The 13,245-nt window shown below is 32.5% G+C and overlaps 1 protein-coding gene across 2 annotated transcripts in view; it reads right to left on the reverse strand.

Moving 5' to 3' along the window:
- Nucleotides 1-8,049, reverse strand: part of LOC114329240 (glucose dehydrogenase [FAD, quinone]-like) — a 33,950-nt gene extending 25,901 nt beyond the window's left edge. For both annotated transcript variants that reach the window (XM_028278286.2, XM_028278285.2), the window contains exon 1: nucleotides 7,831-8,049. In XM_028278286.2, coding sequence (XP_028134087.1) covers nucleotides 7,831-7,989 — 159 coding nt within the window. In that variant the 5' untranslated portion in view covers nucleotides 7,990-8,049. The remainder of the gene's footprint in view (nucleotides 1-7,830) is intronic.
- Between the last annotated feature and the right edge of the window lie 5,196 nt (nucleotides 8,050-13,245).

The raw sequence follows: 13,245 nt of genomic DNA on the forward strand, positions 1-13,245 counted from the left end.
GGTGCCCCCATTGTTGTTTAACCAGCCATTCTAACTGGTGTTAAAATATTTCATGCGAAAAATTAAAGGAATAAACAGATTGCTGCGATAAATCGGTGCGTCGACGACACGATTTATCTCGTAATATACGCGACAGCGTTTTTTCATGTCACAAACACATTGCTGCGATAGTCGCTGTGACGACGACGTGTTTTGTCTAATTGATCACATTTAACCGGCGACTACACCAAATCTGGAATGGGTTCTTCAGAATTGGAGGAAGATTTGATCTTGCTAGTTGCTTTCAGTGGCGGCTCGTGGCCTTGGAGACAGGGTCGGCAAGGTTTTTTTGTCTCCTCATATAGGTATACCATCAAACCAAAAGGCTTAAATAATCATAGGAGATTTTGTTGTTTTTTGTTTTTTTTTTATTTGATGTACATTCTCTCTTGTTTCATGGTGTTTCGACAATACGTGTTGATTCTTTTGAGACAAGATAAATCCCGTTTATTTTAGGCAGAAATTGGTGGTAATAAGAAAATTGACGAACAGTTTGTTGTAAGGAATTGCAGTACTTACTACATAGAATAGGGAACTTGCACTAAAAAATTTTTTTGCATAAAATTGTTAATTTATGTTTTAAAATGTTATATTCAAAATATTACGCCTTAACGATGAATAGTGTACGTACAACATCTAATCAAAGTTTCGCGCCTAAAATTTCCGTTTTAAACAACTTCAAAAGCGAGACCTGGGGTCTGACGTCACAGGCCACTCGTATCGTTTGCCCGTTCGGGGTGGGCTATTGCATTTAATGCAATAGATAAGTAATATAGTTGAAATATCTTGTTCTACTCTGTGGCAAAAATGATTTTTTCTGTGACAGGCAAAATATTAACATTTTATCTCTGTTGACATGTATCAAAAAGTTCTTTTTTATGAAATTACTTTTGTAGTTTCTTGTGTTGAAGAACAAAGAAGAAACAAGTAACTTAAAAATAAACAAAACTTTTAGTAATAAAAGTAAGAGTAACTAAAAAGTATTGGTGCTACTATAGTATGCGGTCTACAGTCGGGTTTCTACTATAGCTTGCGGTTGCGGTCTACCGAGAGATGCGGTGTAAGTATAAGCTGAGATGATAAAGATATGAACTTGTAAAATTACAATAATGATTCTTCTTATTTATGCGTATTATTAACTTTGTAAAGAAGGATTTTGTTGGCTATGTACACGTTCTATCGGTACGTCTGCTAATCACCATAATCTTTTCTCAGAAGGCTTTGAACACAATAATGAAAGGCTCCAGTAGGTACTAATAAACATTACAATAAAATATAATCTTTATTATAATGCAAATTACACCGTAATCTTTTCCAGGATATACGAAATCCTTCGATTAGAGGTAGGTAGATCAAACCCACGGGGTAAACCGTATACTATAATATAATGGTACCAAACTATTGTTATAAACGGTTTAAACATGCTTATTAATAACTCTTACTTATTTGCCTTGACACCTCGCATTTCTCCAATAGAATAGCTTTCACTACTTTTTATAAAAGTTGCCACGATGAAGACATCAACGGTAGGTAAGTTAGTCAGATTGACCTTTTGAAAAACCCTCGTCCGTCATATTATGCGTTTTAAACTCTTTACAAAGTAGCACTCAACTTTATCAATTTCAGTTTAAAACTAAGCTGATTGGGGAACTACTTATTACAATATATAAGATGAACATAAATAATACCTAGGAATTTTCCATCAAAGACGATTAAAATGTAATATACCCGTGATACCTACCCTAATCGCGTTGTTTCCGACTAGCTAGCCTGGTTGACGGTGGCCCGTGACGTCGAACCAATAGAAGGACGTTCAAGAGCCTCCTAAGATATTTGAATTTTATAGCATTTTCAAAGCGTCGTAATTAGCTTACGGGTTAAAAATATTTGTTTTTTTCGCATGCAAGCGTTTTAAGATCATGTTACCTTATGTTTTTTTAATATCATTTTAATATTTAAAAATTTATGCAAGTTCACTTTCTGAAAATATTTGGATCGGCATAATTTTTAAGTACCTAACTTGTAATAATAAATATCTTGGAAATTCTTTGGCGAAGATAACTTTTAAATTTTGAATCGTCGAAGAGGTCAAAAATTTGCAAATCTTCAAAGTCGAAAAACGAGTATCTATTTGTATAGAATAGTATGTATCCAAAATTTCAAGATATACCTAGTCGTTTTTCGAGATATGTATCATGTCGTTGTCTTTTTTGGGATGGTTCGGAAACATCAAGCGAATCCAAAACGTCACTGCGTATATATTGGAAACTACTATTATTACGAAAATCTCTGAGATTTTGCACCAGCTTTCGTATTCTATTTTTGGAATAAATAATGTCAGTGGACTGATTTTGAACAACAATGAATATCTTGGGCAAATTCTGTCTTAAGAATATTTAAAAGAATATTAAAAGAGTAATTATTTAATAAAGTTCTCAAACTTCCAAAAGCTGCTCACGAAAATCTGCTACAGATACCAAAACTATCAGAGATAATCTGCTTAGATAAAACTAACCGAGATTTAAAATTTCATCGCGTCTGATAAACTGTTCACTTTTTTTTCCGAAACTTTGTTCTAAAGCAGTAATCCGTTTAGGTGAGCTAAACTGACAAGACAAGACGATATTATTTATTTTTTTACACGTATCATGCAAAACCAAATTCATTATATGCGCATAATAGTGAGTAAATAAAGCTTGTGATGCAATCGTTTTAACTTTTGCCTGGAGACCGTTCAATTCACCACACGTCACAGCAACGCCGTCATAAGATTGCCCCAGTTTGCTCTACCAATTCATTTTTGATATCAAAAAATTTTAATCTGTTCTTTAAAACACCAAAAATATATTCTGCCTTATTGCTTTTACTCACGTCTCTAAAACCTAAAAACCTCTCATAAATATTACCACGTAACGCGTATCGAACAACAATAATTGATAATTGTGAATGGCATGATAATCAGAAGATTCATCTACTTCCAGCGAAAAGCAAATGGTTTTCTAAATCTCAGATTCAATAACGTTATTCAAAATGTAACTATTTGATTATATGTATTAGTTATTAGTTCATTCTGTATTACGAATACACTTCGAATCAGGAAGTAAATATTTCTCAAACAATTTTATTAATTCTCTATAATTACTTTGATTTTTAACAAATGTTTCGATCCATCATGTCCACAAAATGATAATTCTGACAACTTAAAAAAATTACAATATCAATTAAACGTAAAACGGCGTGATTATTTTTGACAATTTCTGCCGAGGCTTCCAAATGAAACACCGACCGGCATGCCGCGGCAGATTTAAATGTGCCGTATCTGCCGCTTAATGCCTATGGAGAGAATGTATGTTCGCTTGCTCATCGACTTGTTATTTCGTTGAGTTTTAACGTGTAAATCGTCAAGCTACGGATGAGTTGGGTACGGCTAGCCGAAAAGTCAGATGAATGGCTCGGATCATTCATTTTTTAAGAAGTCTGTTATGCGCAGGGATCACTTAACGCTCGGATTGATCAAAGCCTTTTAAAAACCATGAATAAAATTTAGTCTGTATTATCTGACAGATTTTTTTTACTTCACAGATACAAATATTTAAAAAATCTATATCTATAAAGGTGTGGGTCGGCACTGCCGACCCTGCCGATCCTGACCGGCCGCCACTGGTTGCTTTAGCGTAATATAATAATAAAATAATTCAAGTGAATAAAAATTATAAATTAAAATACTTGATAAAATACGAGATTCCTTTATCTCTTGGCCTATTCCATCCCAATTTATCGTTCTTTCTGATGATTTTATAATCCTGGTGTGCCAAATCATAAAGAATTAGATAATTTTTAACCAATTATATAAATTTCTCTGTTGGAACCATTGTAAATTCGCAACGTCAACGACAGAAAACGCAGCCGGCTGCGTTAACAAAATATAACGTACTAACGCTATCGCTGCGAGGTATCGTGCACCGAAGTGTTGGTTCTCGTTAATCGCCGCGGCCGTTCGTCTTGCGAAAATTTCGCATTGCGATGTTATCGTCGACGCACCGATTAATCGCAGCAATATGTTCATTCCTTTATTCCAAAATCAAACCAGACAGCTGATCGGGGAGCAAAAATCGTACTTGCCTTTGCCGATGACGTAGATGAAGTAGCCCAAATTAGAAGTGTCTGAATTGAGTCTTAGATCAATTTTCAGCTTGCCACAATGGATTGCTTAGATAAGAATCGCAAATTATGGTGCAACGCAAGTGAGCGGCCCTATCTACACTCACCGGCGCAAAATTCCGCCATCCAAAATTTTTATTAAGTTTAACAATTTATAACTTTATTATTTGTAAACCGATTTTCAAGATTCTTGCATCAGTTTATAGGTACAAGTTTTGATGTGGTCTGCTATAATTTCGGTAACAAAAATTTTTTGTTTAGATGGCATTATTCGGGGGTGAATGGAGGAGTTGTATTTTCTCCTAACTTTAAAAAATTCTGTGGAAAAATTGGAGCGCTGATTTTGTTACATACTCCTTATATATTATCCTGGAAATATTCCTAAGATTTTGCTTTTTGAATTATCCGAATATATCTTTTCTTGTAAGAGCTCTATAATTTTTTGTAAATAAAAACACTGATTGACTCATAAATTATTTATGATATAAGTTATTTATGATATAAGTGTTAAAAGTACAATTTTAAGGCACGCATGTGAAAGTTTGCAGAATGAGCGAAGCGAATTCTGCAATTCACATGAGTGCCTTAAAAATGTACTTTTTAACACGTATATCATACAATATTTTTTCTACAAACCTCTTATATATCAACAATAATTATAATTTATTCATTCTCAATTACAGGACAATATCTACAAAATCTTTTACTTGAACTTGACTGACATTCCATTGTTATATTTTTCTTGGCATTACATCAAAACTGCCTATACTGTCAATCCGTAAATCATAACAACCAAAGAATAACATCTTACTTTTATTGTTGTATATTCTAACAAATTTTAATAGTTTTTTTCTACAAACGTGTTAAAATGCAATAATACAGTTTAAATTAAATTTTAAAAAACCTTTTAAACCACCTTTTCCAAATTGCGCAAGTTGTACTATTAATATTAATGTTAATAAATGAAATATAAATATTTTGACGTTTCACAATTTGACAATTCACTTTTAACTGCAGTGCCTTAAAAATTTTAAAGCACTATAGTTTATTTTTTAACCAGGAGGAGTAAACTAAAAAGACAGATTCACACTTAAGAAAGTCACCAGAATAATAACCAAATACATCTTCTTTTTTGGTTGATCTAGTAGACCCTCAACGGTAACCAATAAATATATATTAATATATTATATATAATATATTAAATTAATACGTCGATAAAGAGTTCCAAAAACAACTGCTTTTTATATAAAAGCAGACTAACAATCTAAAAATTAAAGGAATAACACAGAAAACACAAAAATCGCCGATATAACTTAATTAACCTATGAAATGTCACTAGTGTCAAAATTTGATAAATGTCATTAGTGTCAAAATTTTATAACAGTGGAGTAAACTTGCCTGCGGTTGGACCAATTACAAACAAGCAATACAGCGCGGCAAATTTGACTCACTCCTATTGGTTAAAAAATAAACAAAATAGTGCTTTAAAGTAGCATTTTTAACGCCCCTATGGAGTGCAAAAATTGCATTTTTAACACGGTTGTAGAAAAAATATGTTAAATAGAGGTTGGATTGATAAGATCAGAATGGCGCGCATGCCTCCCAGATCTCATCCTATTGAGCATTTATGTGATGAATTAAAAATAGCTATTCGCCGTCTCCTAGGCCTCCAGAAAATTTGGTACAGTTATGGCCTTGGTAGAGGAATATCGGGCTATTCCCCAGGCAGGGATATCACATCTTTAATCGATGCCAAACAGATTGCGAGCAGTCGTTGTTGCGAGAGATGGACATACCCGCTATTGAATTGTTTTGTTTTGTTGTTAATTTTGTTTCGTGTTGTTGATTTAGTGCGTTTGATATTTTTATTTAAGTAAACCTTCAAAGCGGTGTTGTTATTTACAGCTTTAAAAAAAGGGATAGATTTGGAAAGGAAGAAATAAATAAAGAAATAAAACTGAAGGTATACAACGCAATCTCTGTACCAACTTTAATATATGCAAGTGAGACATGGGTAAACAATGCAAAAATAGACAGTACAATAAACGCAGCGGAGATGAAGCAGCTAAGAAAAATAGCAGGAAAAACGAAATTGGACAGAATAAGAAATGAAGATATTAGACAAAGATTGAAACAGGAATCGATAATAGCCAAGATACAAAAAAGAAAATTAAAATGGTATAGACACATTAACAGAATGGACCAGGGAAGACTACCAAAGCAGGTGATGGAATCGAAAAGATATGGTAAAAGAAGGAAAGGGAGGCCAAGGAAGAGATGGATCGATCAGATTATAGAAATTGGACAGGAAAAAGGAAAAACACATCAACAAATGAAAGAGTTAGCAAAGGACCGCAAGAAATGGAAGAGATGGATAGAAGATGAATAAAACCTCCGACGCCCCTGAGGGGCATAAGGAGTTTCGAGAAAGAAGAGAAGAAAAAAAAAGAGATATTCAGATAATTCAAAAAACAAAATCTTAGGGATACCTCCAGGGTTATACAAAAGGAGTGTAACAAAATTAGCCCTCCAATTTTTTCCACAGAGCTTTTAAAATTAGGAGAAAATAAAACGCTTCCATTCACCCCCGTATAATGCCTTCTACGCAAAAATATTTTTGTTTACCGGAATAATAACAAACGACAGGAAAACATGTACCTACAAACTGATGCAAGAATCTTGAAAATTGGAGTACAAATAATAAAGTTATTGACTGTCAAACTTAATAAAAAATTTTGGGTGGCAGAATTTTGTGCCGGTGAATGTATAAGCTGAGCTGGACTAAACTGGAGCTTAAGATATGTTGGTGAAACCAGGCATTAAATATCTAATGCCTGGTTGCACCAACAGATTCTTAAGCTCAGCTTATGAAACATACGTTTGCATCATCGAGTCTTAGATCAATTTTCAGCTTGCCACACTCGATTGCCACGTGGATTGCATCTTAAACTTCATCTAAGTTAAGATTTGCTTAGATAAGAATTGAAAATTATGGTGCTACGTAAGTGATACTTAAGGCGGCCCTATCTATACACTGAGCTGGGCTAAGCTGGAGCTTAAGACTTGCTGGTGTCACCAATGACAAAATACATATAACGAAAAGTTGAAACATGAATAATGGCGGAAAACAGATCTTTCTTTGCAATGAAATGTCTAATGATGCCAAAACATCTCAAGAGGTGCAAAAATCCAGATATGTCAAATCATAAACGACTAATAGTCGCGTATGGAAGCGAATCATGGACGCTAACAAAAAGAAGTAAATAAAATAAAAAAAGGAAAAATCTAGTGAGAAATATAAAGGCCATAGACTAAGATGGGCAGGACATGTGATACGCAGTAACGACAATCGCCTTATAAACAATGTATTTTTGGGAAATACCAAATGGGAGAAGATATGCACGACGGCCTAGAAAAAGGTGGAAAGATGCAGTCAATGAGAGTGATACAATGGAAAATAGTGACACAGGACTAACAAATATGGAAGGTACCTAACAGTAACCGCGGCAAAAATTCACGAAGAGTTCTAACACTATTGGTGATGATGATGATAATAATAAATAATTTTAAGGCCCGTTGACTTCGTCAACTTCGTCATCAAGTTTAAAAAAATAAATATATAAAACTTACTTCCAATAAAAATTCACTATGATCCTTTGGGTACACATCATGCACACCTATAAGTTTGATTTTAAAAAATAAGGCGTTTAATAACACTAGAAATGCATTAGCCAATGGACCTCTAAATGGTGTAAAATCATACTGCACTAATCCATAAATACCTTCCATATTGAAGACAACTGATAATTTATATTTAAACACCTACTCTCAAAAGTCGTCAAAGTCACTTTGACATTATACTGATTTTAAGTTTCAACCTTAACCGGTTACCTAAATGTTACACAAGTATGTCAGCATTGTTTGCTGATTATGCTATCTTCTTTAAAATTTGCAAGCAAAACTAAGAAGAAGAAAAAGGAAACCAAAAATATCTCGGAAAGTAATAGTACGGGAGGAAAGTATGCTAAATGTGCAGTCACTCGAGCGTTATGGGAGCCTATTGGGTTGTGAAGAGTACGTCCTAAAACTAAAAACAGATAAGTAAAGTTTTCCATTTCAGTGGGGACTTTCCATTTTTTAATTTAATTTTTCATTTCCAACAATCGTTTTATTCACCCCTGTGATGTATCAAACACGTTATAAATAACGTGCACGTTATCCTGCATTTACGTTAAATTCTACAAATTGATGTGATGTATGACTTGATATAAAATAACGTGTAGTATAAAGAATAAATAAATATAAAAAATGGACAATTTAGTCCAGAATTTTGTCAGATTGTAAACGTCGGGTTATTAAAATAATTAGATGATGCTATTAGAAAGTTTGTTAAAGTTATTTTTTAGAAATAGTGTATTATTTTTTAAGGTTATGTTATTTGTACACAAAAACATTTTATTCATATAAATGAAGAAAACATACAGACTATAGAGACCAGTTTGGCCAGATTGGGTAAATCCATTTGAATGTTCGATTTGTAGTTTATTTCAATCCTTGTTGAGCCATTTTATAACATAATAACACGACAAGCAAAAATTAAATAAAATGCACACTAGAACGAACACCTCACGGTTCACGGACCGAGGACCGGGAACCGGGAATTTCAAACATCTTGGTTTGGGTGCCAGTGCCAGATGTGCGACTGCGATGAACAAGATGCGTACTTCGCTGCACGCTGCATGTTTATGTCAGTCTCCCTCTAACTTATTCAATTTCTGTATACTGTTATTCTTGTCGCGCAAGACGATACTTTAACGTTTTGAAAATAACATGCTGGATAACGTGCACGTTAAAAACATGATACATCACATCTAATTTTTGGCAACGCGTTATACAGGCTGTTATAATCAAACGTTATGTGAACATAACGTGTACATGTTATTTATAACGGGTTTGTTACATCACGGAGCTGATTTTAGATTATAACGCCATCTATCCACAATTCGAAAAAATGTCTCGAATAAAAGTTACTTATTTTTAAGTAAGGAATCCAAATATACAATAGAAAATGGGGGCTCCTATTTAAGATTTTAAAGTAACCCCCCACCCCACCTCCATGTGGGGTCGTGTTTGGTGCCATTTGATAAATTTTTCAAAAACATTGATTACGTGTATTTTTCAGTTTTTCGATCTGATGTTCATTTCGCGACATATCGCGGTATTCGTATTTAATATTTTAAATTTATCCCCGCCCCTCTCCGTGGGGAGTCGTGTATGGTTGAATATTTAAATATTGAAATATTGAGCACGTATTTTTTAGTTTTTCGATCTGTCGTTTATTTCGCGAAATATTCGCTTTTCTCTTGTGAAACTTTGTGACCCCCATTTCCTTATGCTCCCTTAAAATATACACTGTTTTGCATGTACTTAACTTACCTTATCTTAATCTGACGAGTTCGAGTTTTTTTAAGGATAGATTTTTTTTCACCCCACCCCCTTAACTAACTCCCCTGTATTAAGAGCCAATATATGGTAGAGGTACATTTACAGGGTACAAGGTTTCTCCCCATGTAATAATCTGACGCGCTCGAGTAACTGCAAAAATCCCCGCTTGGGCTCCCCTATCATAATGATTTTAGGAATAGAGAATGCCTCATAAAAATGAAAAAGTAGATATCATTAAATAAAATATTTTGAAAAAAATCAAATAAAGGATTGTACATTTGAGAAAGATGAGAAGATCATAATTTCCTTTCGTAGTTAACCCTGTATACGAACACTAGGCACTGATTTCTGTTGAGGTAAGCGCAAAATCTTGGTCAAATGCTATTTAAATTTATATTTTGAAAAATTTAAACGCAGCAAGAAATATTACATTATTACCGAGAGTCGAAAGTCCCTTAGAATAAACAAAAAGTTTCTTTTGAATGAGATATTTGAAATTAAAAATCACACTAAATTTTCTCTTAAGTTTTTCACCCTTGTAACTTCTTTTCATTAAAACATGAACACAATAAGATACATTTGAAATAAATTAGGAAATTGTAATATCTAAATTTAGTTTATTGCATGTATTATAATTATTTTAAGGCCATATTAAAATATCTAAATTCGGTGCGGAAAAGTAATGCGGAAAAGTAATGCGGAAAAGTAGTGCAGAAAAATAATGCGGAAAAGTAAAACTTTCTAAACTAAAACGCGTGCGCGACAGTAGACATTTTTGCACGCTCGTAGAAAAAAGTGTATTATATGGGGTTTATTACGAATAGTACAAGGTGAAATTTTAAAAGATATTAAGATATTAAATACATAAAATTTTGAAATTAACAATTTATCAAACTTTAAATAATGGTACTATTTTTTAAATTAGCTAAATAAAAACATAAATTTTCTAAACTAATTATCAATATATTTGGTTTTGTATTTAATGTCTTGACGAAATTTATAAATAATTTCAAAATTTCACCTTGTATTATTCACAATAGACCCTACACAATAATACACTTTTTTGAGATGAGGTTGTTAAGTAGCTCCTAAGAACAAAAGAAAATAAAGGGTGGTTCATTAAAACTGCAGATCATTGGCTATGCTATACTTGGCCAGGGTGATTGATGAAAAATCACCCTGTATAATTAAATTTATGTTTATAAAGCACCCATTTGATTTTAAAAGTTGACGTGCCACAGTATTTTTTATAATTTTCTTAGTAGTTTTAAGACTATGAAAATATACAGGGTGTTCCATTAAAAATAAAGCTTATGGACTCTGCTAGGCTTACATAAACCACCCTGTACATTTAAATTTATGTTTAAAAAGTGTACATTTATATATAAAAATCGATGGGTCTCAGCGTTTTTATAATTTTTTAAACCAAGAACAGAAATAATTTTATTATAGCAGATGCCGCCACGGCATCCATATCATCATAATCTTTCGTTTGTGGATCGAGGCTGACGGCCAGAATTTTAGTGGTTTAGAGAGAATCGAATAAGTGCTCTCTGAAAAGACTCTAACAAGAGTCGAAACTAGTTAAAGCACTTTTGGCGGTCTCTGAACTAACTATAGTAAGACGGCTTTTGTTTCGATTCACAACGAAATGATATTTATTATTAATTTTATTATATTTTATTATTAATAATTTATTCCATAAGTGCTTTCCACACTGTATAATTAAACCGTAAAAATAATTCTACACACCAAAAAAACTGTTGTTAATTCGATATACAGGGTGTCCCAGACTAATTTATCCAGGCTATATCTCTTAAACGAATAGACATTTTCGAATGGGACAAAAACTGATTTATTCCAACTTTAATATGGCTTAGAGAAAAATCATCCCCTAAATATTCATCCCTTAGTTACAACCCCTAACTTTAATTTTTTTAATAGCCCCTGTACATTTTTTTTATAGTTTTGGATGTGATCTTCTACTGTCTATTCAAGAGATTTCTTAAAAATAAAATCGGTTCGTAAGAAATCAAGAAAAAATCAGTTTATTTTTGTTAATTATGTGTCCCAGACTAATTTATCCAGGCTATATTTCTTAAACGAATACAAATTTTCGAATGGGACAAAAATTGATCTATTCCATTTGTAATACACTTTATTATGGCGTAGAAAAAATATCCCCTAAATATTCATCCTTTAGTTACAGGGTGCTATTAAAAAAATTAAAGTTAGGGTTTGTAATTAAGGGATGAATATTTAGGGGATGATTTTTTTCTACGCCCTATTAAAGTGTATTATCAATGGAATAGATTAGTTTTTGTCCCATTCAAAAATCTCTATTCGTTTAAGACATATAGCCTGGATAAATTAGTCTGGGATACAAAATTATCAAAAATAAACTGATATTTTCTTGATTACTTACGAACCGATTTTATTTTTAAAAAAATCTGTTGAATAGACGACAGAAGATCACATCCAAAACTATAAAAAAATGTACAGGGTGCTATTAAACAAATTGAAGTTAGCGGTTGTAACTAAGGGATGAATATTTAGGGGATGATTTTTTCTACGTAATATTAAAGTGTATTACAAATGGAATAGATCAGTTTTTGTCCCCTAGAAAATCTCTATTCGTTTAAGAGATATAGCCTAGATAAATTAGTCTGGGACACCCTGTATACAATTTACAAAAATTAAATAAAAGAATTTCGGTAAAGTGGCATTTTATTCGCAAAATAACTGCTTGTTCCAACATAGTTGTTAGGCCTCGTATTCAATTATTAATTGTAATAGTTAAATGAATAACTAGTTAAAAGTCATTAAACCTATATTACAATCATCAAAACCATTATGACTTACATCATAATATAGTGCTAAATGATGACACCGATGTCGCAAAATTGGACAATTAAAGGTATTAAAGAAATTGGTTCCGTACATTCATCACTTTCATCTATTTGGTATTAGCTATACATTTTTGGGTAAGTCCAATAAGTTGTCTCTTATTTGTAAATAACAAACTGTATAATTATTCATTGCAGGAGAAAGTGATTAATTAAATATTGTCGATGATGCTTGTTGCAAATAAAAAAATTAAAATTGGGCAAACACGGCGTTACAAAACGAACATAATATGTTGAACCGAATTTCTGATATAATTAATTGTTTTAAAAATTATCAGAGAACGGCAGTTCTCGTCAGTTGTGCACAACCCCCCTACACGCGACACTATATACAGCGTGTCTACTTAAGTTGGAAACATATGGGAAACTTTTTTATTATTAATTTTACGAAAAAAAGTTATTCTTTATAAAAAGTTCTGCATGTCCCAAAACCTAAGATTCAATCATCAGATATCAAGTTTTCTCAATATTATACGAGGTATGTCAAAAAATATTAATTTCGGTCAAGGGTAAAGTACCTTTATTTCTCTAAATATCGAAAATTTTTATGATAGAAAGTTGTTTGGAATTAAAAATAAGATCAAATATGCAATTACATGCTTCTAATTGAAATAAAAAAATTTTCTCGAACTTATGGATACCCAACATCGTTTTTAAATATTACAAATATGATAACTCGTTTATTATTCATTTT

This window comes from Diabrotica virgifera, chromosome 3 (genome assembly GCF_917563875.1).
Source record: "Diabrotica virgifera virgifera chromosome 3, PGI_DIABVI_V3a".
Taxonomy (NCBI): domain Eukaryota; kingdom Metazoa; phylum Arthropoda; class Insecta; order Coleoptera; family Chrysomelidae; genus Diabrotica; species Diabrotica virgifera.